Here is a 27,588-nt window from a genome sequence, read left to right as displayed (position 1 = left end):
ACTGGAAATGTACTTCCTGATTGCCAGATGCGTCCAGGAGGCAGGGAAGGGGGATGCACCCCCATGGAGCTGTGACACACACTGTAAGGTGGAGCTGCCTGGGCCATCAGAGCTCGGGTGCAGCAACAGAGACCCACCCCAACACTGAATCAGCACAGCAAAGCGGTCAAGGACAGCTCCTCCCCAGAACCTGCCCCAGCCCCAGGGACCCTGGGGTCAGCCTTTCTGTTCTTCCCTGCTACCCTTCCTACCCTTGGTCCTGAAGCCAGTCGTCAGCAGCCAGAGCCCTGGGGAGCCACAAAACGTATACAAGTGTCTCACACCTTCTACCTGTCTGCTGACCCAACTCTAGTTTCCCGGAAGACTCTTTCCCTACCTAAACCAGGCCATGGCCTCGAACGCCAGAGGAAAGGCAGGTCAAGTCGAGAGGCAAATGGAAGCAGCAAAGTCTTAGCTTTTGGGCTTCTGAGGGTCTGGGTCCTGAAAATCAGATTTTCAAGGGTGATTTTGTTCGTAGGTGATTTCACACGCCTAAGTCAGAACCGAGGCCCAGCTGAGAAGCAATCAAGTGGCTGTGGTTCAGACAAGGTGGGTCCACTTCCCAACTCCACTCCCCACCAAAGCATTCCTTTCCTCACCCCACCTCAGCCCATCCACCGTGCAGGCTTGGGCTCACCTCCTCGTCCTCCTGCTGCCCCAGGCTCAGGGTGAAACATGACACACTCACAGGCCTCACGCCATCAGCCAGCTAAGCTACAGCAGTGGAGGATGACCTGAGCCCTTGGACCCTTGGACCCACACAGGAGAGTTAGAAGAAGCCCTGGCTCCCATTTTCAGATTGGCCCAGCTCTGGCCATTGTGACCATCTGGGGAGAGAACCAGCAAGTGAAGATCTCTCTCTCTATCTCTATCTCCCCCTCTCTAACTCTTTCAAGTAACTGAATCTTTAAAAAGCAGGGGCTGGGAGACATTAGCGCCATGGCAAAACAAGCATCTAATATGGACAGCCATTCAAACTCCCACTGCTTTACTTCCAACCCAGATCCCTGCTAATGCACCTGGGAAAGCCACAGAAGATGGCCCAAGTGCTTGGGCACCTGCACCCATACAGGAGATCCACAGTTCCTGGCTTCAGGATGGCACAGCCTTGGCTATTGTGTCCATTTGGGGGGTGAGCCAGAGAGTAGAAAATCTTTCTCCCTTTCTCTGTAACTGACTTTCAAATAAAAATCTTTTGAAACAAAAAAGAAAGGAAAAGAAAGCACACTTTGGGCAAGATAACAAATGCCAAGACCACCTGGCTGCCCTGACACAAGGCTGCTCGGGGCCCTGACCACTCTGGATCTCAGCGCACAGCCCCACGGGGAAGTGGCTATTCTCCTGCCCACGGCAGGACCAGAGGCAGGGAGGGCCCAGAGGCCACAGCAGAGGCTGGAGGCTGGCCAGCAGGGAAGGCACTCAGACAATCCTGGGAAGGCATTTCCAGCAGGGATTGTGTCCTCCAGCAGTCAAGGCCTGGTTTCAAGAAAAACATGGCTGTGCCAAATGAGGCCAGCCACACACTGGGAATACAGTGGTGCCGGCCACGGCCTGCCTGCTGGGAAGAGACAGAATGCGTTCTCAGCTTCACAGTCTCTTTTCTTTCTAAATGGTAGTGCAGGTTAACCACCTCTGCCTTCTCTACCACGCATGGCCACCTCCTTCCCATAGACCAGAAGTGTATAGCCTGGCCAGGGCCTCACACATCCAGTCTCCAGCAAGGGGGTGGGGGCATAGCTGTGGGCGCTCTGCTGGGGAAAGTAGAGAGCTGGCAATGAGCCGGGAGATGAAACAGTTGAGCATCCTCGACTGGGCTCTCGGGTCTGGGTTCCTGGGGTCTGGACTCTTGGGCTCCCAGGCTCCCAGCCAGGAGGAGGAAGCAGAGGCTCACAGAACCCACTCTCCTCGGAAGGGGTCTGCTCTGGAGGTCTGCTACTGTCAGAGACTTCCTCATCCCTGCCGTGGCTGCATTGGGGCAAGCTCAGGGGTCTGTGCCAGGTGGAGTCTGTCTTTGGCAATCAGGGGTAGTGGCATGGAGGAGTGGGGACCCAGGGCAGCCCCTCTGGAGGCCGAAGATGCTCTTTGTGCTTGATGGGCAGCCATGCATGGAGAGCTGGGTAGGAAAAGAAAAGAGGACCCAGTACAATCAGCTAATCCTTCACCTCCAAGCACTGGGATCTCACATGGGTGCCAACTCATGTCCTGGCTGCTCCACTTTCCATCCAGCTCCCTGATTGTGGCCTGGGAAAGCAGCGGAAGATGGCCCAAAGCCTTGAGACCCTGCAAGTATATGGGAGACCCAGAAGAAGCTCCTGGCTTCTGGCTTTGGATTGGCTCAATGCCGGATGTTACAGACACTTGAGGAGTGAACCAGTGGATGGAAGATCTTCCTCTGCTGGAGTCCGCGCAGTGGGTGTGGATGACACGAGGGTGTGATGAGAACAGCTCCCCTGTGCGGCAAGGCCCGGGGGAGTTTCCAGCTGTGTGGCAAGGCTGACCACCCTGACGCTGTTTTACCCCCTGGCTGCATGGACACTCAAGCACCCCACTAAGAATTCTGTAATCTATTGAGGCATTGTTTGCCCCTGTAGGATGGCTTTTATCACCAACGTGAGCTTGAGAGTTAGTGTCACTGATAATATCTTGGTGAGTGGGCCTTTGACAATTTACACACAGGAGCACAATTAAACCCATGCCATTTCTGGACACCTTATTGTGTACCTACCCATTGCCCTGAAATCGGGCCCAGACATATAGCATGCCTTCTGGGAAGGGGCTTGAAAACATCCTAAATATTAATACAAGTGATGGGAGTGAGAACTGAAACTGCTATGGCAATAAATATAGTTATTGTTATCTCAAAGGCTAGCCTGTCTTTGCAATTTTTTTGGAACATAGAAAATGTAATTGTTTTAACTGCTTTTATAATTTTTAACTAGAGGAATTAAGGATGCTTTTATTAAAGAAAAATGCTTTTGATTATTGTCTTATTGTTTATGGGGTTGTAGGGGTCTATAGTTGTAGGGAGATTTAACATTTGAAGTTTCTATTTTAGATTTTAGGTTTTTTCCCTTATAACCTATTTTCCCATTAAATGATGGGTAAATTGTAGAAGTAAAAATGTGGTGGGAAAGTACTACTGATTAGCAGATAATCGCATGTGCCTTGGCCTTGGAGTCCTGGCTGTTGCTCCATGGCTACTGTTGAAGAATAAACAATAGCTTGCTTTGAAGAATATGAATACAGTATTTTGCAAAATTATCTTTAGGAGCACCTGCTTAGCCTTGGAGTGCAGACGGAATGATCAAATGTCTGTACATGCCCCCTTAATTTTGAAAAGAAAAAAATAGAATAGTTGCTTGTGCAGAAGCTTGAGAAGGGTTTTGAGTAAATAAAAAGGACAGTTTCTTTCTGAACTGTTGTGAGAATGCACCAAATGTCTGTGTCTGTGTCTTTCTTTATCGCCGACTCCACGCACCCTTCCCGAGCTCCGAACTCGGCTGGAGCTAGACTCCGGCATTCCTCCCTGTCTCTCCTCTTATAACTCTGCTTTTCCAATAAAAATAAATAAACATTTGGGGCCCAGCACAGTAGTCTAGTAGCTAAAGTCCTCACCTTGAACGCACTGGGATCCCATTTGGGCGCCAGTTCTAATCCCAGCGGCCCTGCTTCCCATCTAGCTCCCTGCCTGTGGCCTATGAAAGCAACTGAGGACAGCCCAAAGCCTTGGGGCTCTGCACTTGCATGGGAGACCCAGAAGCAGTTCTTAGCTCCTGGCTTCGGATTGGCTCAGCTCCAGCTGTTGCAGCCGTTCAGGAAGTGAGCCATTAGATGGAAAATCCTCCTCTCTGTCTCTCCTCCTCGCTGTATATCTGACTTTGCAATAAAAATAAATATTTTTAAAAATAATAAAAATAAGTAAATAAATACTTAAGAAAAAAGGGGGGCAAGAGGAAGCTGACTCCAGTTCTCCTGGTCCTCCTGCCATAGTGCTGGGTCGTCTGCAGAAACATGGGTGCTCTCCAGGGCTCGCTCTCCGCTTCAGTCCCGTGCTCCTCCAAGCGCTGTGTCCTCAGACCTGCACCCCAACTCCTTCCAGGAGGCTGTCTCCTGCCTCAGCAACATGCCCTAAACCTGTATACCAACTACCCCCTGGATGTGTTCACCTCAATTCCACAAGCTCCTCATTTAAGGTTAACTTTACTTGAAAGTCAAGAGTTGAGAGAGGGGAAGAGGCAAGGGGAGAGATCCTCCATCCACTGCTTCATTCTCCAAATGATCACAACACTCAGAGCTGGGCCAGTGCGAAGCTAGAAACCAGGAGCTTCTTCTGGGTCTCCCATGCTGGTGCAAGGGCCTTGAATCATCTTCCGCTGCTTTCCCAGGCACAACACCAGGAAGCTCGATCAGAAGTGGAGTAGCCAGGATTTGTACCACCCTCCATATGGGATGACGACACCACAGCTGGAAGATTAAGCTACTGTGCCATCCCACTAGCCCCCTAAGCACCTCATTTTTAACAAGTCTACAATTAAACTCTTCTTCCCTCCCAGGATTGCTCACTGTCCTGTCTTCTTGTTTGATTTTCAATATTTATTTCATGTTTATCTTGAAGGGCAGAGTTAAAGTCTTCCGTACATTGATTCTCTCCCCAGATGGCCACAACAATCAGGACAGGACCAGACTAAAACCAAGAGCTTCATCCACGTCTCCTACAAGGAGTGGCAGAGGCCCAAGCACTTGAGCCATCTTCTGCTGCCTTTTTCCAGCCTACTAGCAAGGAGCTGGATGGGGAAGGAGAGCAGCTGGGACAATAAACCAGTATTCACACTTGGATGCCAGGACCATAGCAGTGGCTTAACCAGCTACACAACACCAGCCCCTCCAGCCCCATTCCTGCAGGTACCGTCCGTCCCAAGTAGAAACATAAGCCATTGCTGCGTTCATTTCCCAAGTCTGCACCTGTAATTCCTCCAAAGGCTCAGCACATACAGCCGCTTGCTACCCGGCCAGAACACCTTCTGGTGCTGGCCACACAGGTCGGGAATGCCAGCCAGCCCTCCCGCCTCAACAGCCCTCACCTCAGTTCATATCTTTGATGCCCATTACCAATCGTATGCACCTGTTCTCCAGGTTAACTAGATGCTCCGTGTACTGCAGGCACCCCAGCATCTCAGGCACTGCCTGGCACACAGTAAGAGCTCAATCAGTGCCCTGGTGAAACTGAACTGCAACAAAACAGATCGACGGCAGGAAGCTGACATTTCTCTGGCTGCCTATCTGTTCAGCTTCATTAGTTCATAAAGTCTCCTTTGGACCTGTTGGGAACCAGATTTCCAACCAGAATGGGCTCTCTGCAAGTTCCAGTAGCCGCGCACAGGCAGTTTTTAGGACAAGCATGATGAGAGAGGGGAAAAGAGAAACAGCAGCATAGAGGAGGCAGGGCTGGGGAGCGCACGGGGGCGAGGTTATCAGAGCAGAGCGGCCGAGCCTGGGAAGCCCCCTGGCCACCCCGGCCCAGGGCATGGAGCCCACCTGGGAGAACCAGCCAAAAAGGACCCAGGCAGAAATGCGTGGCATCTAATTAAACATTTCAGACTCCACCGCGCACAAGACAGGAACCTACGTCCCCCATGGAACCCTGACAAATGAGTCGTTTCCAATCAATCTATCACCATGACGTCCGGGTACCTCAAGAAGATGAAAATAGGACCAACACATAGATGAAAACCAATACACAAACAATCATCTCCCACACAGGCCTCTGGGAAACCACAGCTACAGCCATCTGCCAAGCGCCAGCCCTGCCAGTGCTTTCTGTAGCCAGCGGCCGCCGAGCAAGCGAGCACGGCTTCATCTAAGATGTAACAACAGAGGGAAATTTCTTCTCTGAAGTCTGGTTCTCTGTAAATGTTCCCAGGCTAAATGTCTGCCCCTTGAAGCCAGAATGAAACAAGTGTGGGACAAACAGAACGTGATTTTACAGGATGCGGCAAAAAAAAAAAAAAAAAAAAAATTGCTAGAAATCGCTGGGACAGATTGGAGAAAGATGGCAAGTTGGCTCCGGCTGAGAAGGCACTGGGTTCTTTGCACGGAGCTCGTTCCGGGACCACGTGATGCCAACTCGGAGGGGGCACCCACCAGGGTGCACAGGATACTCCCACTTCCTTTAGCTTCCAGGATCTGATCAGCCCAGGACAGTCAGTCTCAGGTTTAGTCAGATGCAGCACGGGCAGGCAACTTAACACAGTGGACACGGTGGCATGGAGCCCAGCACCCCGGGCCAGGTTCAGCTTCTTCACATCTTCAGTATCTCCTTTTTCCAGCGCATCCATCAGTTACTGGACATGACAGCTAACGGCCTGCCCTGACACCTGCGGGATCTCTGAAAGGTTTAAACAGCTTTGCAGAAGGGCTGCTCTGGTCTCCAGAAAGAAAGCAGGGCAACAGCGGGAGAGAGGGTGGTGGCCTGCTGGGAAATCTTCCAAACAAGCAAATATTTTCACTTCAGCTGTTTATCTCCTGCCGACTTCCCCTAGAAAGTCTGAGGTGGGACAAGCAAACACTGGTGCACTGAGCAGCTGCCCTACCTCCATGCATCTGGAGGTGGCAGGACGCACTTCTGGGGGCTGACAGCACCGTGCGTGCTGCACGACTCCTTGCAGCTGGACATCCATCTCTGCTTTCCTTCAGTGCAGGTGCATGACAGCAGCACGCTGTTGACAGTCGGCGTTTTCTACATGTTTCTTCCACTTTTAGCAAATTCATAATTGTGAGAACAATGCACGTACTTAACTCCGGAAAACTCATGTTTCAGTTGTTGTGTCTCTCCCAGCTTTCTCCTTACCCAGGCTCCACATAAGGGTTAATACAGAAAGAAAATTTCTAACCTCTCCTGGTAGGGGGATAAAGAACTACCATCAGACAGAGCCTGGACTAAGGCCACCAGACCACAGGAAAGTTCTTTTTTTTTAAAGATTTATTTTATTTTTATTGGAAAGGCAGATATACAGAGAGGAGAGACAGAGAGGAAGATCTTCCATCCGATGATTCACTCCCCAAGCAGCCGCAGTGGCTGGACCTGAGCCAATCCGAAGCCAGTAGCTCTTCCCACGCTGGTACAGGGTCCCAAAGCTTTGGGCCGTCCTCGACTGCTTTCCCAGGCCACAGGCAGGAAGCTGGATAGGAAGCGGGGCTACCGGGATTAAAACCAGTGCCCATATGGGATCCCAGGCATGCAAGGCGAGGACCTTAACCACTACACCATCGCGTCAGGCCCCACAGGCAAGTTCTAAGGTAGAGGTGAGAAGATTCCTTCTTCAAGGGCCATTTGGGTATGCAGAACATCATTCCTGGCCCCCACAAAACTATCAACTAAAAAAATCAGCATGCCTGGTCAGGCTTTGCTGCAGCATCGGCTGGCAAGTGTTGGCTGGACCTGGGGGCAAGTCATGTCAAGCTAGACTGCAGAACCACCTGAAGAACACAGATCCAGGGCAGGGAGTGGGTCCAGTAGGGAAACTGGGCAGCTCCCACTGGTGAGTATGAGAACTAGGACTAGGCTAGAAAGGGGATGGCACCCACTGGATGGTTATGGAGTGGAGTCAGTTGATTGAGTTAGGCTTCAACGCCCAATGATGTATACAACAACTGAACAGGATGTAGGACAGACTGGACCAGTCCACTGCACATGCTGGCTAACACAAGAACCAGAACTGGGGGCCGACCCAGTGGCAGTTACTGGGGGTCACTGTGACTGGACTGCAGCTCCTGATGGCATACGTGAGGGCCAAGTGTGTGGTGGGCAGGGTTGGGTTGGGCCATCGCACCCATTGGTTTGCATAAGAGATGGGATTGGAGATAGATCTGACCTCGCAATCGCAACTATCAGTGTGTATGTAGGCTGATGTGAGTGACAGAATGAGGAGGACTCTGTAGTGGTGGGTGCACACATGAGTCAGGCCTGGGATCACCTCAGATGAAATTTCTTTGAGAGTCCCTCCAACTGAACCACTGGACTCATAATCCAACCATGGGGAAAGTAGCAGGACCTGTGGTCTGACAATGGAGTGCATATGTCAAAACTGGGGCTCCTCCGTGGCTTTGAAGGAGCAGTGGACAACATACCCAGAAGCACATGGAGGATGTGGCAGTCCTTTGGAGCCTGTGGAGGACATCTGATATAGCAGAGGAAGGAGGGCAGAACAAATTGGTCAACTACCCCAGCAGAGCTTGACAGCGAATGGAAACTCTAAGGTGGACTATGTCAGCCTATGGGCCTTAAAAGGATTTCTTCCATCCTTGGATCTGTGAGATAGACAGCACATCAGAACTATTGAAATCACTTGAGCAGAACCTCAGAACCTGCTCCACACCAGGGGCCCTGTGAGGCTGTTCCCCATCCCTGGGTACTGAGGCAGTTGGGAGACTGGATGTGGCTTCTCCCCTTCTCTCTACCCTACCCCCAAATTTAGGAAGATAAGGAAGGTGTGGAAATAGTGGTATCACCCACTTTTCCCTAAACCTCAATCCTTCCCACCCTAATCAACTTGTAAACATCATCCAAAAAAAAAAAATTAACCTGCCATAGATTTGCCAAAGTTTGAGTTCTACCTGCAGGTGTCTTGACCAAACCACACCCCTGCAAGGCCTGGCTGCACATCAGAGCCTGCTGGGAAGCTGAGCTGCAGATGGGACAAATCTGCATCTCTGAGGGGGAGACCTGTTCTCCAAAATCCCCCAGACATTCCAGGAAGCAATAAAGTTTCCAGAACTCACAACATCATTACTTCCTAAGAGTATCTATTTATGAGAGGCAGAGAGACAGAGAAAGCTCCCATCAGCTGGTTCATACCCCAGTGTCCACCTGTTTGGTGCTGAGTCAGGCCAAAGCTTGGAGCTGGGAACTCCAGCTAAGTCTCCCATGGAGGTCACAGGGACCCAGTTGTTAGAGCCATCATTGCTGCATCCCAGGGTCCACACTGGCATGAATCCAGAATCAGGAACCAGAGTTGGGAATTGAACTTGGGTACTTCGACGTACTATGTTGGGCCAAATGCCCACTCAAAGACAAGGCCATCTGCGTGTCTACCAACACTATAACAATTTCTACTTTGTTCCACAGCAGAAGTTCTAAACTGTCACCCATCAGCCTTCGGTGTCACAGCAGAAGGAACGTCGCCCTAAGCAAGCAGGGCAAGAGGGGAAATCAGGGTATCACCATTTAAAGTGGCTGCTTCACCTTTCAGTGTCTTCGTTCTCCCAGCAACACAACAAGCTCACAGTCCACATCCCTGGTGCTATAAGGCTGCCGAGCAGAACAGCTCAACTCACAATGGGATACTTGGGCTCTCACACACAGGGCATCTCTGGCCTGCTCTGTCTACAAGTGGGCGTTCCAGACCCCACTCCCCTTCAATGCAGACTCTGGGGAGTATAACGCTCAAATGACAAGGAGTGGCACTGGGTGTTGTGACAAAGCAAGTTAACTCCCTGCTTGGAATGCAGCATCAGATACCTAAGTGCCTGACAGAAACCTGCCTCTACTTCCAATCCAGCTTCCTGCTGACACACAGCCTGGGAAGCAGCAGATGATGGTAGGAGTACTTGGGTCCTGGCCACCCCCAAGGAAGAACTGGATAGGTTCCTGACTCTTGAGTTTGCGTGGTTCAACTCCTGGCTGTTGTGAGCCCTTGGGAAGGCTCACAACCAGCAGATGGAAGATCTCTCTCTCTCTCTCTCTCTCTCTCTGACTTTCAAATAAATAAATAAATGAACAACAGACGGAGGCTGGAGTGGTGCTGCATCAGATTGCACTGCCATCGGAGATGCTGGCATCCCATGAGCACTGGATGGGTCCTGGCTGCTGTACTTTCAACCCAGTGCCTTGCTAATACTCCTGGAAGCAACAGAAGATGGCTCAAGTGCTTGGGCGCTGCCACCCAGGAGACGTGGATGAAGTTCTGGGTTCCTGGTTTCAGTCTGGCCTAGTTCTGGCTATTGCAGCCATTTGGAGAACAAACCAGCAGATGGAAATTCTCTCTCTCTGCTTTTTTTTTTTTTTAAGATTTATTTATTTTTATTGGAAAGGCAGATATACAGAAAGGAGAGACAGAGAGGACGATCTTCCATCCGATGTGAGCACAACGGCTAGAGCTGAGCCAATCTGAAGCCAGGAGCTCTTCCGGGTCTCCCATGCAGGTGCAGAGTCCCAAGGCCTTGGGCTGACCTTGACTGCTTTCCTGGGCCACAAGCAGGGAGCTGGATGGGAAGCGGGGCCGCTGGGACTAGAACCAGCGCCCAAATGGGATCCCGGTGCCTGCAAGGCAAGAACCTTAACTACTACACCACCTTGCTGGGCCCTCTCTCTGCTTTTCAAATAAATAAACCTAAAGAAACAGAACAAGACAGAGATCAGAAATCCTTTTTCTTTCATTTTTTCAGCTTTATTTATTTACTAGAAAGCCAGTTGCAGAAGAAGTTAGAACAAGATCTTCCACCCACGGCTTTGTTCGGCATACGGCTGTGTCTGAGCCATGCTGAAGCCAGGAGCCAAGATTTCCAACCAGATCTCTGATGGGGGGGGGGGGAGGCTGGAGCCCAAGTACTCCAGCCATCTTCTGCTGCCTTCCCTGTGTATTTACAGGGAGCTGGAGAGGAAGCCCAGCAACCAGGACTCAAGCAAGGGCTATTATAGGATGCTGGCACTGCAAAACATCTCAAACTGCATACAACGCTGGCCCCCGAAACCCTTTTTCTAACACACAAGTGACCTCAAATGCCAGGGCTGGCAGACTGGAGTCCTGCCTGCTCTGGGGCAGTTTAAAAGCACTGTACCAGAGTACAGGGAAGTTTATTACACTATAATTTAATCGAGTGCCTAATCATAGGAACCATGGCGTGCCAGTCTCCCTCGGCTCTGTCGGCCTGCCGCCACTCTGATACCGGCCGTGGCCTCTCCAAGATCAGTGCTCAGACACAGACTTGGGGATCATGGCAGCAAAGCTGGGGGATGACATCTGCTCTGAGAGCCCATCCATCTGGGATCTCCATGCCCCCCATAACTGCATAGTCCAGAAGGATTCTGTCAGAAGATGCTGGACATGTCTCTAGACAGAGCTGCTATTTTTCAGCCAAGCCACGCGCTGTTTCTATAAAGGGTTTCCGGATATTCTGAAGTAGCAAAATTGATGGTATTTTATAGACTAGTCTCTAAAAGGGCCAGTGCTAAAAGGGAAGAGACTCAAGGCTTCTTTCCTCACCGATTCTCACCATTAAAAATCAAGACGACTCCAGGGCTCCATAAGGTATGTGGGAGATGTGGAGAGAGGCTTTGGGGAGGGCTGGAAACCAGGCAGATTTGCTGATTTAGGTCAAGACAAGAACAGAACAAAAAAAGAAGATGCCCAACTGTCTGCCCCTAAATCAGCATTTACTTGGCAGAGTTTAGGTCTGGGGGTGAAGGATCTTACAGCCTACATTCCACACCCTATTCCATCCCAAATTGGCCAAGAAGAGCAGAAGGGGGCCTGTGTGGTAAAATGTGATTCTACTTCATATTGAAAGCAAAGCAGGAGAGAAGCTGAGAGATCAGATCTCACATAACCAGCTAGAAAATTCCTTCAGCCAGTTTCTCTTCTAATTGGTGACTTAGCAATCTGGCTTATGTATGACTCAGCAATTTGGTTTATGGGGATGACTTTTTTTTTTCCATCCCCCCCCCTCTTAATGTTCAGATGTACAAATCACATTTATAAAAAGTAGTCATTAGACTTAAGGCAAAGAGCCCAGAGGAAATATTTAACAGGTTTTTAAATCTTGAGAGGAAAATCACTTTAAGGATTGGTATCTGCTGGGATATTACAGATACCAACAGACGCTTCTAACGTCGGAAAGCACATATGCAAAAATGCACACATAATTCAAGAGGACATCCACCGGAAGCCTAGGGACTCTTACGAGAACTGCTCTCTCTAACCAAGGCCTAGTTTTAGCATAAAATTATGACACATTCATCCAATGTCAATTACAATATAAGAATCCTTAAGTATCTAAATTATGCTAGGATCTGTTCATTAAAGCTTAAACATTGGCCTCAGAAATCTTTAGAGATCTACTCCAAGTCTGCTTGCACTCCACACGTAACGCTAATAAGCGAGGTTAAATGGTTTCCTAGCCAACTACAGGTTTGAAGATAACAAACTAAGAAGAATATAGAATAAAGCAGCCAGAGGCTATGAGAAGTGACAGCTGACAAGTTAACAAAAAGAAAGCATAAAAAAAAAAAAACCTGTGAGCATATGAAGCTAGACTCTCAAGAAAGTCACATCCATGTTTGGCACAGAATGAAAAAACCGCTTGACACACTCAGACTTAAGAAGGTAAAACGGTCACCTGAGACCAGATTGGACAGCGGTGTTGGAAAGCGGAGACAGATTTCTTTAAAAAGTGATCGCAGGGGCAGGCATTTGGCAGGGCAGAGACAACGCCAGTTGGGATGCCCACATTCTGGGCATGGGCTCAAGCGTTAGCTCCACTCTTGGTACTTCCTACCAATCTGCACCCAGGGAGTCTGCAGGTGACGGCTCCTGTAGTTGGGTCCCTGTCACCTATCTGAGAGCTCCACATTGAGTTCCTGGGACCCAGCACTAGCTCAGAAGTCCTGGCTGCTGCAGGCACTTGGGGCATGAGCCAGTGGAGGGGAGTGTGTACATGGGCAGGCACTTGGGATGAGCCAGTGGAGGGAAGTGTGTACATGGGCAGGCACTTGGGGGGCGTGAGCCAGTGGAGGGGAGTGTGTACATGGGCAGGCACTTGGGGGGCGTGAGCCAGTGGAGGGGAGTGTGTACATGGGCAGGCACTTGGGATGAGCCAGTGGAGGGGAGTGTGTACATGGGCAGGCACTTGGGGTGTGAGCCAGTGGAGGGGAGTGTGTACATGGGCAGGCACTTGGGGTGTGAGCCAGTGGAGGGGAGTGTGTACATGGGCAGGCACTTGGGGGGCGTGAGCCAGTGGAGGGGAGTGTGTACATGGGCAGGCACTTGGGGTGTGAGCCAGTGGAGGGGAGTGTGTACATGGGCAGGCACTTGGGATGAGCCAGTGGAGGGGAGTGTGTACATGTTCCTTCGGTCTCATTCATACTCTCTGTGTGCATGCACTTGGCACGTGTGCAACTGCCTCAAATACCTGAATACTTGTGCTCATTGTAGCGGGAAAATCTATGATATAATATCCCTTGAAATTACCGAAAGGGCCCAGCACAGTACCCTAGTGGCTGAAGTCCTCGCCTTGTAAGTGCTGGCATCCCATATGGATGCTGGTTTGTGTCCCAGCAGCTCCACTTCCCATCAGCTCCCTGCTTGTGGCCTGGGAAGGCAGTCGAAGACGGCCCAAAGCCTAGGGACCCTGCAAGTACATGGCAGACCTGGAAGAACTGATTCCTGGCTTCAGATTGGCTCAGCTCCAGCCGTTGCAACCACTTGGGGAGTGAATCAGCAGACAGAAGATCTTCTCTGTCTTTCCTCCTCTCTGTATAACTGACTTTCCAATAAAAATAAATATTTAAAAAAAAAAAAAAGAAATTACAGAAAAACATGGAAACATGAATTTAGAACACCTGAGCAATCTCAGAAAAACAAAACCATAAACAGGCACAAGTAGAAGCTCAAGAAATGAAAATTACCCAAAATTAAAAATACAACAGTAGAAAGCACCCTACAGACAAATGTTTTGTGAACTCCAAGTTGGGTTCATCCAAAAGACCCACACTAGGAAGAAAGCCTGAACAGCCTCAGGTCTCCAGAACAATACCCAACAGCATACCGCACATGTCACCCACAGGTCCAAACGCAGAGATGGGTGGGGAGAAAAAACAAATGCAGAAGCTAAACTAACAAAAAATACCTACCCACAAACAAGGCAAGCTCAATAAACCCCACCGAGGATAAAGAAAGAACCACACCGAGGACAAACAGAAAACCCTAATGGCATCCCGAGGGAGTGAAGACTTGACAAGCCAGGGATCATGAATGCCCGTAACTGCTCATCAGAAAGCACCACATAGCAAGGCTTGGCTCTCCTGTGCCCGGAAACAACTAGATGTCCTCAAACCCCGCATCCAGCCCAAATACTCTTTTTAAGATAGAGGCAGGAAACAATTTTTACTAAACAAAACCTGTAATAGTTTGTCCCCAGAAATCCGTACTTCAAGAAGCAAGAAGGGGCCAGCCATTGCTTGTAACACCTACATCTCCTAACGGTCACAGATTCTAGTCCTGACTGCTCTACTTCCTATCCAGCTCCCTGCTGATGATAATGGGCCTGGGAAAGCAGCAGAGGATGGCTCGTGTGCTTGGGTCTCTCTGCACCCACCTGGGAGCCGTGGATGGATCTCCAGGCTCCTGGCTCCAGGCTCCAGGCTCCGGCTCTGGCTCTGAGCTCTAGGCTCCTGGCTCCTGGCTTTGGGCTCCTGGCTCCTGGCTTCTGATCAGCCCAGCTCCAGTTGTTTCACCCACTTGGGGAGTAACTCGTTGGACAGAAGATCTTCCTTTCTGTCTCTCTGCTCTTTGTATATCTGCCTTTCCATTAAAAATAAATAAATCTTAAAAAACAAAGAGGAGGGTGCATCAGGATTAGATTTTTTTTATTAGGCCGAAGGGAAATAAAACCAAAGACTTTAAAAAGTCAAACATACAAGAAGAAATGCACATTAGAAATTCTTAAGCATGGGGTTGAACAAAAGATCCTATTAATTTCTTTAAGACAACTAGTTGTTTAAAGCAAAAGTCGCATCATTGTATTATGATGTTTATAACAACACAAAAGCAAAATAGATGAGAATAACAGAATGAAGCATAGGAGAGGGTAAGTGAACTACACAGCAGTAAGAGATCTGTGTAAGACATGAATTAACAGGTTATCTCTAGGTCGACTGTGACAGGGCTGAAAATTCTAATTACTAACACAGTCACTTGTACTGATATGGGGTCGCAGTGTTGCAAGCAGCTTAACGTGCTACCCCACTGTTTACAACATGCACTTACACTACAAAGCTACACGGACAGGCATTTGTCAGAGAGATTTACGGTACCACTTGGGACAACTGCAAACAATAAAAGGAAGATGCCAGTCTTAAGAACTCTTCCTTTCCGATAAATTGTAACTTGGATAAATTAGACAAATTCTTTGAAAGAGAAATTGACACAAAAAGATGCTAAAAATTTTCATTAAGAATGTAAATAACATGAGGCGAAGGGACGGTAGTTCAGACTAGGTGGTTAAGATGTCCACATCTCATAACAGAGTATCCAGGTTCAATGCTGAGCCCGGCCCTGGACTCCAGCTTTCAGCAGATACAACCCTGGGAGATAGAACTGAGGACCCCATAACTGGCTCCCGACATTCATGCAGGGGACCTGGATTAAGTCCTGGGTTCCCCGCGTCAGCGGTGGCCTAGCCCCAACCATCGCAAGATTCAGGAAGCAAAGAGGCAGATGGAGTGAATCAGTGGGTAGCAGCTTGTTCTCTGTGTGTCTGGACATGTGTTTCCCTGTCTCTAAAATAGATACATTTTTTTAAGCTAACTTTATGTGAATGCAAAAAGCCTTGAAAACCAGGAAAAGTATGTTCACAGTATGCATGTTTCATGAAGACCCTTCATACACATGGATTTCAAAGTTTTTGCATGAGGAAAATACATTTATATTCTCCACATTAGACATTTCAGTTCCAGGTTTCTGCTCAGGAAAATGAGGACAGACATGTGACCTCGGATATCCCATACAGGGACTTCCTCAGCCAGCCTCATCAACTCATGAATCAGGGAAAATTCTTTCTATTTCCCCAAAATGGTAAGAAAATAAACCGAACTTGTAAATCCATTTTCCATGATTTTTACAGACTCTTTTATTTATTACACCCTTAAGCTAGAAATTCAAAACATCCTGCCCAACTAACTAGGCCTCTTCTCAGAGTTCCCTGATACATTCTATCAAACACTGAGAGAGAATACTGAAGTCCCACAAACTCTTTCAGGAGACAGAATTAAAGATCGCTTTTCAGCTCATTTTGTGAGGCCAACAGAATGCTGACAAAGGCTTCACAACAAAGCTAGAGGGCAATATCCCTCCTAACTACAAATGCCGAAATCCTTAACAAAATATTAGAAAATAAAACACATATTTAGCTTTGCATTCTCTTTATATCAATATGATTGATCATATTAACAGAAGTAAAGAGGAAACCCACATCACTCTCCACAGATGCAGAAAAAGCATTTGACAATATTCAATGTCATTCTTGATTAAGAATCCCAATGCTAGGGCCCGGCACAGTGGCCTAGTGGCTAAAGTCCTTGCCTTGAACACACTGGGATCCCATATGAGCACCAGTTCTAATCCCAGTGTCCCTGCTTCCCATCTAGCTCCCTGCTTGTGGCCTGGGAAAGCAGTGGAGGACGGCCCAAAGCTTTGGGACCCTGCACCCATACGAGGGACTCGGAAGAAGCTCTGGGCTCCTGGCTTCGGATCGGCACAGCTCTGGCAATTGCAGTTGCTTGGGGAGTGAATCATCGGACAGACCTTCCTCTCTGTATATCTGACTTTCCAATAAAAATAAAATAAGCCTTAAAAAAAAATCCCAAGCTCGGCATGCTGGGCACAGAAGGGCACATCTGTAAGCACCAGGATTCTGGTGCTGTAGGTCAAGCTGCTTGCAAGCATCCCTTAGCAGTTACCCTACCTCCACGCAAGCTCCTGGTGTCCACCTGCAAAGGTGATGCCAGCCCCAGTATCTGGGCACCTGCCATCCATGTGAGAAACCAGGAATGAGTCCCAGGCTCCTGGATTTGGCCTGCCCCAGACATGGCTGTCGTGGCCCCCAGGGAGTGAGCCAGCAGATGGAAAATTTCTCTCCTTCTCTCACTTTCTCTCATTTGGCTTTCTTTCTTCTTCTTTTTTTTAATTGGTCATATATACAAAGAGGAAGAAGAGGGAGAGAAAGGAAGATCTTCTGTTCAATGATTCACGATTCACTCCTCAAGTGGCAGCAATGGCCAGAGCTAAACTGAACTGAAGCCAGGAGCCAAGAACTTCCTCTGAGTCTCCCGCAAGGGTGCAGGATCCCAAGGCTTTGGGCCTTCCTCGACTGCTTTTCCAGGCCGTAAGCAGAGATCTGGATGGGAAGCAGAGCCACTGGGATTAAGAACTGGCACCCTTATGGGATCCTGGTGCATGCAAGGTGTGGACTTCAGCTACTAGGCTAACAAGCTGGGTCCTCTCACTTTGTTTCTTAAATTATGTAAGTAAATAAATCCTTTAGGGCTCGGCGCGCTAGGCTAGTGGTCCTTGCCTTGAATGCGCCAGGATCCCGTATGGGTGCCAGTGATAACCACACGTGATATAACAAAGTATCAAAGCAATCCAATCCAGAAGAAGTTTTCCACAAATGGTGTAAACAACTAGACACCTACACCGAAACAACGACCCCCATCTTTGCTTGGCACCAGATGCAAAACTCCATCTGGATCGATATGCAAGCTAACTGTAGAAATGACAGGCCTTATGGGATTCCAAGGATCTTCATGTCTTCTGGAATACTCCACAGATTTAACCAGGAATGCCTGTGGCGAATGTTTGCTATACATGTTCTTCTGCATAACTTTACATACCCAGTACCCTCCTGTTTTGTCACTGATATAATAAGTTCGTTCTCCAGTCGCAGGTAAATGTGTCATCTAAATGTCATCTATTTCTGAATTTGGACTAATGTCCACATACAGAGAGAACTTTAGAAAATCTCACGAATGTGGGTCTTCCACTGACAGCCATGATCATCACATTGGGGTGGGTGTTGTAGCACAGAGCAGAGTTAAGCTTCCACTTGGGATCTGCACATCCCTCATTCAAGTCCCTGTGACTCCACTTCTGACCCAGCTTCCTCCCAATGCGCTTGGGGGGCAGCCCAGGCTGGCTTAAGTGCTTCTGCGCTGCCATTCATGTTAGAGGCCAGATGGAGCTCCTAGCTCCTGGGTTCAGCCTCACCTGGTACTGGATACTGTGCAAATTTAGTAAATAAACCAGCAGAGGGAAGAGCTCACTCTCCCATCCCCCTAACTTATCTTGCCTTTCAAATAAAATACATCTTTCTTTTAAAACACACACACACACACACACACACACACACACACACACACGTTTCTATCATCTCAAAGCTCTTTGTGTCATCAGTTCTGCTCAGGCATTAAAAGTAGCATACTTAGATTCCTCATTTGTGAATAATACATTTGTTTTTCAAAGCAGTGACTTCTGCAGACTTATTCTCAGTAAAATATTTTCATGGGAGTGTAGTTACCACCAGATCCTAAAATCTTATTTATTGCCAACAAAATGTTTAATTTCAAGGACAAAAAAAGGACCGGGATTCTAATGAAATATTTTATTAAGTTAGGGCTTTAGCCATTACATACATATATACAGAAACAATAAAATATACTGTTCTTATAAAAATTTATTAATTGGAAAGGCAAAGTTGCAGAGAGGAGGCTAGAAAGAAAGAGATATTTTTATCCCCTGGGTCAATCTCCAAGTGGCTACAACAGCTGGGGCTGGGCCAGTCCAAAGCAAGGAGCTCAGAACCCTGACCAGGTCTCCCCAGTGAGCCATCTTCCATGCCCCCCCGGTGCTTCAGCAGGGAGTTGGATCAGAAGTGGAGCAGCCAGGACACCAACCATGCATCTGCTGAAGCAGGCAGCCCCTACACAGGGTCTTCACCAAGCACCTTAAGCAGAAATAGCTACCAGAGAGGTGAAGACCAACTCTGAGGACTAGAAGATGAATGTTCTCCATCACTGGAGAAAAGGAAACTGCTTTGCCTTTCAATTACACAGTTTCCACTAAGCTTACAACCTATAGTCGTAGCCCAAAAAACAGCACAGCCTCTTAGCCATGCTGCTAAAAATAAAATTGTTTAAAGGCAGTTAGGGATTATCTAATTCAGCACATTTTGAAGCTCTGCTGTTATATGACATTTTTATTTAGAAATTGTTCAGCACCAACTAAGTTTTTGTATTAATAAAATAACCCCTGGATCCATTGTTGATAACGAAATTCAATAGAGCCTGGATAGGGAAAAACCCGGCCAAGCCGCAAAGGCCATCTCTGGGTCACCACCATGATCACTTAGAACGGACGGCGTAATAGAAACCATGAGTGCTCCTTCCTCTGCATCTCTTTATGCCTGAAATGAAGCAGGTTCAGCAAACTCGGAGTTATCACCAGGATGAAAATATTTTAAGGGGTGATTCTAAGCCATCTGTATCACGTTCATGTTGATTTTCTGTCTCTCACATATATTGATTAATCTTCTTATTTCTTTAGGTCAACTCAGGTGTTCATAGAACACCTCTTCTTGAGTGTACCGCACTAATACTTACATGACCTCGGTAAAGAGAATCACCCTGGCTTCCACCATCTGGGAAGAAGCAAAAACTATTTTCTCCAACACGGTTCTCACCTTGGCTTCTTTCTGGCTCATCCGTACACGTCCTAATGGTCACATTTATCTCTTCCAGAATCCAACAGTCCTGTGCAACGCTGAGGGTCACGAGGGCCTCTAGCCACTGCTCACACTTAACCAAATAACTGTTCCACAGCAGTCAGCAGAGAATTCTCCTTCCCTGGCTACACAGGGACCATGGATGCCCTGACACGACACAGCAGGAAGACATCACAGCAGACAGACCTTCCCCACCTCTCAATCTCCCATAGGGGTGAAGAGATGAAAACCTCAGAGGGGAAGATGACGCAGGTAGCAGGCAGCTAGCAAGGAGGTCCTGGAGTCACCAGCCCTACCCTGCAGCCCTGCTTGCTGTGTCCAAACACTCCCCACCGCTACACAGTGCAAATCCACAGCTTCCACGAAACCACGGCTCTGCTAGCTGCATCCCTACCATGATCTGTGGTACCGTGGCTGAACTCCCTTGCCCATCAAGCACCTGACACCAAGACACTACTGAGATTTCCAAGAACGGGCAAGTTCCGCCCCACACTCTACCCCTTATGAATATTAAACTCCATTCAGACTAAATAATGTAAACGAGTGCACTGTCATCTCACTGAGCAGCTTTCTCTTGAGCAGACTCACAGTCCTTGAGTGTGTGCTCTGCCTTTGCGTGCACATAAAACTTGCTTCTCTACCAAATTTTACCTACGTCTTGTCCTCAAATTCTTTCTGATGTTGGAACCAAGGACCTGGACCCAGCCACCCCACGGCACTACTACTGGGCCACCGAAAACAACTCTGTTGAGTGAAAATTGTTTGCCTAGAAAGCTCACCGGCAACGTGGCTGACTCCCAGAGGATGCTGGATAAAAAGCACAATTCTCTATCAGGGAGAGTACAAATCAATATGCCGAAGTTTCTTATGTAAGGGTTACGCTAACGGGCCCACACTGACACAGATGGACAAGTGCCCTGGCTCTAGCCTTTAATTAAGGATGTCTTGGAGTTAACAGACACAGTAGGAACAGTGCTGCTCTGGCTGCCAAGTGAGGGGAGCTCCCAACCTCAGTCTTAGAAGGCAGCAGACACCTGCAAGCAAGCCACGACACTGAAGCCCATGGCTGCACTTCCTATGGTTTCTCAGCATCTCCTTGGCGGGTGGAGCTGCCGACCCAAGGCTGATGTATGGCCACCTCTGCTGAAACGACTTAGGAATACCAAAAGCTATGCTGTCTGAGCTGCGCCTGGGACCCCTTAGGGAAGGGAGGGAGACGGGCCCTCCAGTCCTCAAGACTCTTTGAGGAGCCTTCAGCTTCATTTCTTCCCGTCACCTGCCACAGAAATACAGAGCCAGAATAATTTGGTATTTCTTTCCCGCAAAGGGTACAAACTCATGCACCAAGGTCCTGGCCCAAGGTCAGTGGGAAGCCCAGAACCAGTGCTCTTGTTTCAGTGAACCGGGTCTGTCTAGGCTGCAGCTGCACAGAACTGCAATCACCACTATTACCTCTGGTTCGTAACAATTATCCAGGCTGCACCCATGGCCCTTCTATTCAAGTAACGTGATAAATACCCAGAATCCACCAGGGTAACTGCATTCCCAACTCCCACGTCCAGATTTGACCAATGAGAGGCGGGAGGAAAGATCTTGCCGAAGACCCCAACACCTCCCAGAACACACACTCAGTCGGAGGATGCAGAGAGATGTCCTCCCCAAGCCACGGGCAGCACTCGGCAAGGCTGGGCACCCACCTAGATTGGCAAGCTTAACAACTGGTAAGTCTGATTTATTTTTTTTCCATAAGAGAAAAGATGTAATTCCCTTTGAGCAAAGTACGCCTGATATACATCACAATATTTATTTTTGGCGGAGTAATGGATCAGTCTTCCGGGAAAGCTAGAAAAAAGGCATTTCTTGAACTTGGATGTAAATCAGTCACTCTGGGAAAACCACAAGGGAATCTATATTCTTACCCCCCAACGGTACTGTGAAATAAGCAACTGGCTCTTAAACATTATCGTTCTGTTTGTTTCTAGCCTTAACACAAAACACGGAGTTAAGGACGTGAGGCCTGAGAACTGACAGCTGCTGGCACACTTCCAAGTGATGGTGCAAATCCAGAGGAAAGCACAGATCAGCCGCCCTGCAGGCGCTAAGCTGCCTGACCCGGCAGGGACCACTTCTCAGCTTCACTCTAACTGCAGCACTCAGTTCTAGGGAAGGCAGAGGTGAACAGCTGAGCTGACAGACCTGTCCAGTTATCACGGGTCAGTCCCTTCCTAGGCGAAAGGCAACTTAAGCAGGGCAAGACAGAAACTGAGGAAGCGAAAAGATGTGAGGAAAAGAATGGCTCGTCAATGGATTTGCAACTCAGAGTTCTTCCCAGGAAAGCCCTCAAATCCAAGCTATGCCTAATACTAATCACGCTGAACATCTCACAAGCTCACAGTCACGTACATCAAGAACACAAAGTCTTTTCATTTTCCCACCTGTACCTGCACCAGTGACAATAAATCAGATGTACAGAGAAACTACACCTGATGAACCATCCCTTTAATGGGGACCAAGATGCCTGATCCAGGGCCCAGCATGGTAGCCTAAGGGCTAAAATCCTCGCCTTGCCACACGCCAAGATTCCATATAGGCACCAGTTCATATCCCAGCTACTCCACTTCCCTTCCAGCTCCTTGCCTGTGACCTGGAAAAGTGCCAGAGGACAGTCCAAAGTCTTGGGACCCTGAAACCATGTGGCAGATCTACAGGAAGCTCCAGGTTTTGGACCGGTACAGCTCTGGCCATTGTGATCACTTGGGCAGTGAACCAGCAGACGTAAGATCTTTCTCTCTGTCTCTCCTTCTGTCTGCAAGAAATAAATCTTTAAAAGCCAGATACCAGATTCAGACATTCACCACTGATCTTGTCCAGGAGACTCAACACAACCGATCCAGGGAAGAGAGTTGGGGCACTTCCCACAAGTGGAAGGTACTCGATAGAGTAACTTAAGGCAGCCTCCATGAACAAGAGCCTTTATTCAAGGGTGCCACCTCCCCTCTCCCATTGGGTCAGCTTTGTATTTGGAAAAATCACAACAATCTCTGAAAATCTTCTTGATTGGGTCATTTAGCTGCTGGACCCCTAACACGTGGCTGCAGCCCCCACTCTGAGCCTCCTTAGAATTCCAGGTGTTGGATTCCATCACAATGGCTCAAATGCAAAATCCTTCACCTGCAGGTGCCAGAATCCCATATGGGCACTGGTTTGTGTCCCAGCTGCTCCTCTTCCCTGCCTGTGGCCTGGGAAAGCAGTCGAGGATAACCCAAATCCTCGGGACCCTGCACCCATGTGGGAGACATGAAAGAAGCTCCTAGCTCCTGGCTTCAGATTGGCTCAGCTCTGCCCATTCAGGGAGTGAACCAGTGGATGGATGATCTTTCTCTCCTCCATGTAAATCTGATCTGCCTTTCCAACAAAAATAATTCTTAAAAAAAGAAGTTCTAGGTGCCAACAGCCATATCTGTTAGCTTATAACTTGTAGGTGCAGCCTTGGGCAAGTCCATAAACAAAATTGTACCCAAGCGAGAGCAGGGGGCAGAGGCGAGCCTGCAGAACAGCCGACTCTGGGCTCACCAGATGGCGAGGTCCAGCGATGAGCCGAGCTGACTGAGGAGCGAGAACCTGCACCCAGGTTAGACTCCCACCAGGCCTGCAGCACAGAGTGGTACGTAGAGGCTCTGGGCAGTTGTGGATGGAAGTTAGGACTCCCTTTCTTCTCACCCATTCCGCACTCCAAACTTGGGCCCTTGGCATGGCTGGCCCAAAAGCCCCCTGGGGGCTCTGGGCAGTCCAGCTCAGGAATCGTGGTTTCACTGCCCCATTCCTTTAAACAACAAACCAACCACCTTTCCTGGAGGGAATAACTGAGGCTGCCCAGGGAGAGCAACCACACCTATTACTAGAAGGTTCCAGGACAGGCCGATTTCTTCCACTGCACTGAAACCCTGACAAGCCATATTCACACAGGGCCAATTCTTGGCATAGCTGAGAAAGTCATTCTGATTCCGAACCCTTAAGAACTACACCCAGGCCTGTGGTTCCTCCTTCCCTCACAGATCCTTGGCTCTGAAAAGGAAGCCTGCTCCCCTCTGCACTCTAGCTGGCACCTTCTCTCTTCACAAGCCCAAGCTGAGGGCTTCACACCATCTCCAAAGTTCAATATGGGCGACAGCAGCAACAACCTTCATCAGCTACCTGATTCCCTACTCCTGGGCACATGCCAGGGCTAGAATGGCAAACATCACCCATATCGCCCCATCATTCCCACCTCACCACTACATGCACCTCTCTCCCACCACCACTGTATGCTCCCCCCCCCCCCCCCCCCCCGATCTCACAGGGCTAGCAGAAGGTTGAAAACAGGTACCAACACCATGCAGCTGCCAGGGCACTGAAGGAACAGCACCTGAAGCATGTGTCTCTCAGCCTCTTTTCCAAGAAGCAGCTTGCTCTAAGTCAGACATTTCAACTGCAACTCCAGCCCCTGATCTGAGTCTCCCCTGTCCATCAAGGTTTCAGTGAAGAGAACTCGGTGGCTCCAGCAACTGTGTTTCCCAGTACACACATGCAGCTTCAGGGACTGGTGTCACCAGCACACACCTCATGCTTCCTCACCAACTAGAACGTGACAGACACCTTGGGGAGGACAGCCTAGGCATCCAGGCATCCAGTTCTCTCTCTCTCTCTGCTCACTTTTGCTTTCAAAACCTCAAGTTGTAAGCACAGGGCTCTTTTTAGCTGACGCTAGCTCCCCTGGGGTTCCTAAAGTCTAACCCACCCACGGGTGGAAAGAAACCTGAGGAAAGCAAGACAGACCCTCCATGAAGGCAGCACCCCTCTAACACAATCTCCCTGAGGGCTCGACACTGACATATACACTTAAAGGGAGTAAACACACACACACAAACACACACACACACACACACACACACACACACACACACACACACACGGCAGCGGCCTTGGACAGTCCCTCAGGTAGGACGGTGGGGTAGAAAGAACACCTGTGTTAATCCAAGCTGAATATTCAGCCCCATATTTTCCAGGTCGAATAGGGGGAGGTCAAGAAGTTTTAAAGAGGCAGTGAGCTTCAAATCCTATCAGTGTAGCGGCAGCAGCCCCCTCTCCTGGGGAGTTAGCAGGAGAGGGCTCACCCAGCACTGGCCGCACACCTCCTCCAGCTACTACTGAGAGTGCAAGGAGTTGGAAAGATTCATGTATCTGGCAACCAGGGTAGCTCTCCTCCCAGGCCTTGTCTTTAGCTTACACCCACCTGCAAACCACAGTACTCACACCTCCTCCTCCTCCCCGCCCCCACCGCAGTGACAAGCCACCAGCCCCAGCCTCTGCTGGCAAGGGAGGTTGTCTTTACCTAGAAGGGGAAAACCAAGTGCTTCCTGACCTGGCCCACCTCTCCTGCGCTAGCTCGCAGGCCGGACCTTCAGAAACGGGTCATGCATCTGCATGTGAATGTGGGGGGTACCTCTTCCAAGGAGGAGAGTACTTCACCCTTCATCCTTCTGGGGAACCTTCGGCAAAAGCATGATGGTGGCTTTGCAGACCCCATGAAAAAATGGCACGGATGCACCGTCACCAGGATTCTTGCCTGCCTGGGGATCCAGCGGGGTCTCTACTGAGCTCCTAATGCTGGGGGACAGCTCTCAGAAGGAGGCGACTGGTGGGCCAGACAAGTCTCCACAGCACACCTGCTCCTAATAACACAGCCAGGATGCCCCCTGCTTAGCTGCTGCAAGGTCCGGGTTCCAACACACCTTTGCAACTGCAACAAGGATTTGAAGCACACACTCGCACACACAGCCAAGGACTCTTGCTCTTCTGTGCCACAAAATCCCTTGTGGCTGCCAGTTAAGAGTCTCCCAACAGGGCTGAACACAGAACAGCTGGGCAGCAGCAGTGATAAGCAAGAGTGTGGGTAGTTAAGATAAGGAGAAGGGGACAATGGAACTCTCCACTGGCCCTGCTTAGTAGGTCTCAGCCACGCAGGTCCTGATCCTGGCCACATGCGTACCCTGGCAACCAGGACAGCCATGCTGACTGCTCTGCAGCAAACCAAGAAGTCCAGACCGGGCAGCTCCTGCCTTCTGGGTCAACCACCAGGGCACAGCATCCTCCCGACTCCTAGGCAACAGACCAGGGACCATTGCTCGCCCACAGCCCTCTCGTGGCCGGGGGTGTCACTGCAGCCCCCTTGGACGCAAATCCCACCAGCAGGCTGCAACAGGGGGTCCAGCAGCTACTCGGGGCACAGCGGTCCCTCAGCTGGCTATGGACTCCAAGCCATGCTTAGAGGTTTGCTTTCGACTTCTTAAACTAAGACTCAAGCTGCTCCTTCTACACCCCTCCCTGGCTGCAGCCGCACAGGGAACAGGTCCAAGAACTGCTCCAGGAAGCCGATACCCTCAGAGCTCCAGGAACATCACCCCTACCCCGCTGCTCCTTCCTTCCCGCACCACACGCACGCCCTGCTGTTCCCACACTCACAGTCACGGTCAGCAAGAGGGCAAGATGCCCCTACCCAGTGGGCTGCTGGCTAGCTTACAACGTCAGGCGCAGGACATGAACCTGGGTTTCCAAGTCCCCACGCAAGGGTTCTGAGGAAGCCAAGACTTTAAGGGGCCCACCGGATGAAAGCATGTGACAGATGGCTCTGTGTCTACAGAGGTAAAGAGGGGGTGCCCGTGAAAAGCCCCCAGCTCCACTCTCACCAGCAACTCCAAGGAAGCACTGGAGGCCAACAGGACTGGGGACAGGACAGAAAAGACCTGAGCCGGGGGTTGGGGGGCAGCAGGTCCATGGGGGCAGGGTAAGGAAAGCTCGCAGGTTGGAGGGCCTAGGGCTTACCGGGGCTCAGGGGCAGTGCCAAGGAATAGCAGGAAGGCTCCACTTCCTAGCGGGAAACTTACCTCCTTGATTTTCTCTCGCTGGGCTCGCACTGGGCTCCAGGATTCCCCCTTCTCATCTGCCCTGCTCCCCAGGACCGGGTGGCGGAGGCGACTTTGGAAGGCGTTGAAGTCGAAGCTGAATGGGACGCGGTCCTCCTGGCGCCTGGACGCCACAGTGGGCCACTGGCGGCGAGGCCAACCTTTCTTGCGCCGGCTGCTAGACTGGCTGCTGGGGTCATCGTCGCTCGGGGCAGGGGCCGCAGGCACCGGGTTGGGAGGCGGCTCCTGCTCGCGAGCCAGGGGGTGGCTGGGCAGATCAGCCACCACCTCCAGGCCAGGCTGCTGGATCCGCGGTGGCAGGAAAAGGCGCTTGAGGCGAGAGGAGTGGGGCAGCAGGAAGAGGGCCCCGAAGCACAGGGTGACGAGGCCCGACAGGAAGAGGAGGAAGAGGAACTTCTGCGGCAGCCGCAGCCCCCACAAGGAGGCCGGCGAGAAGCCCGGCACTTTCCTCAAAAGCATGGTGGCTGGCCACGAGGGCTGGGGGCCTGGTGCAGCCCTCCCGGCCCCCGGAGGCCCTCGGCCAGTAGGCACGTGTCCGCGAAGGGTTCGGCCCGCCGAGGCCACCCGCCTACCCTGCCCCGAACTTGTGCGACTCTACAACCGGTCCTCCGGCACCGGGGCCCGCAGCCGTCCGTTAGCGCGCGCCGCAGCCCCTCCCGCCGCGCCCGGCGCCCGCCGAGCCCGCGCCTTCCCGCGCGCCGGCCGCGCCGGGGCCGTCACATCCCGGCCGCCGCGCCCAGGGCCGTCCGCAGGCCCCGACCCCCGGCCTCGCTCCCGCTCTCGCCCGCTCCCAAAGTTTCCGTCGCTGAGGCACTTTGCAGAGGGGGGCCGGCTCGGGGCGCAGGCGGCCGAGTCGCGGCAGCGCCCCGGCGCGGCTCTCGGAACACGTCCACAACTTTGCTCGGCCGGGGAGCGACCGAGGGCCCGAGCACCCCCGGAAGCCGCACTTCACTGGCCTTGCGGGGGATCGAGCCGGGAGGGAAGGGGTGCTTCCCGAGGCTACGCAAACCAAAGGGGCTGCTCCGATCCTCCAAGC

The 27,588-nt window shown here is 50.4% G+C and overlaps 1 protein-coding gene across 2 annotated transcripts in view; it reads right to left on the bottom strand.

Annotated features, from left to right (window-relative positions):
- MAN1C1 (mannosidase alpha class 1C member 1) overlaps positions 1-27,210 on the bottom strand; it is a 124,383-nt gene extending 97,173 nt beyond the window's left edge. For both annotated transcript variants that reach the window (XM_040979598.1, XM_040979599.1), the window contains exon 1: positions 26,514-27,210. In XM_040979598.1, the coding sequence (XP_040835532.1) occupies positions 26,514-27,011 (498 nt within the window). In that variant the 5' untranslated portion in view covers positions 27,012-27,210. The remainder of the gene's footprint in view (positions 1-26,513) is intronic.
- Between the last annotated feature and the right edge of the window lie 378 nt (positions 27,211-27,588).

The sequence above is a fragment of the Ochotona curzoniae genome, unplaced genomic scaffold, assembly GCF_017591425.1.
Source record: "Ochotona curzoniae isolate NIBS_2020 unplaced genomic scaffold, NIBS_Ocur_1.0 contig_3255, whole genome shotgun sequence".
Classification (NCBI taxonomy): Eukaryota; Metazoa; Chordata; class Mammalia; order Lagomorpha; family Ochotonidae; genus Ochotona; species Ochotona curzoniae.
This window is presented reverse-complemented; position numbering and strand designations above follow the sequence as displayed.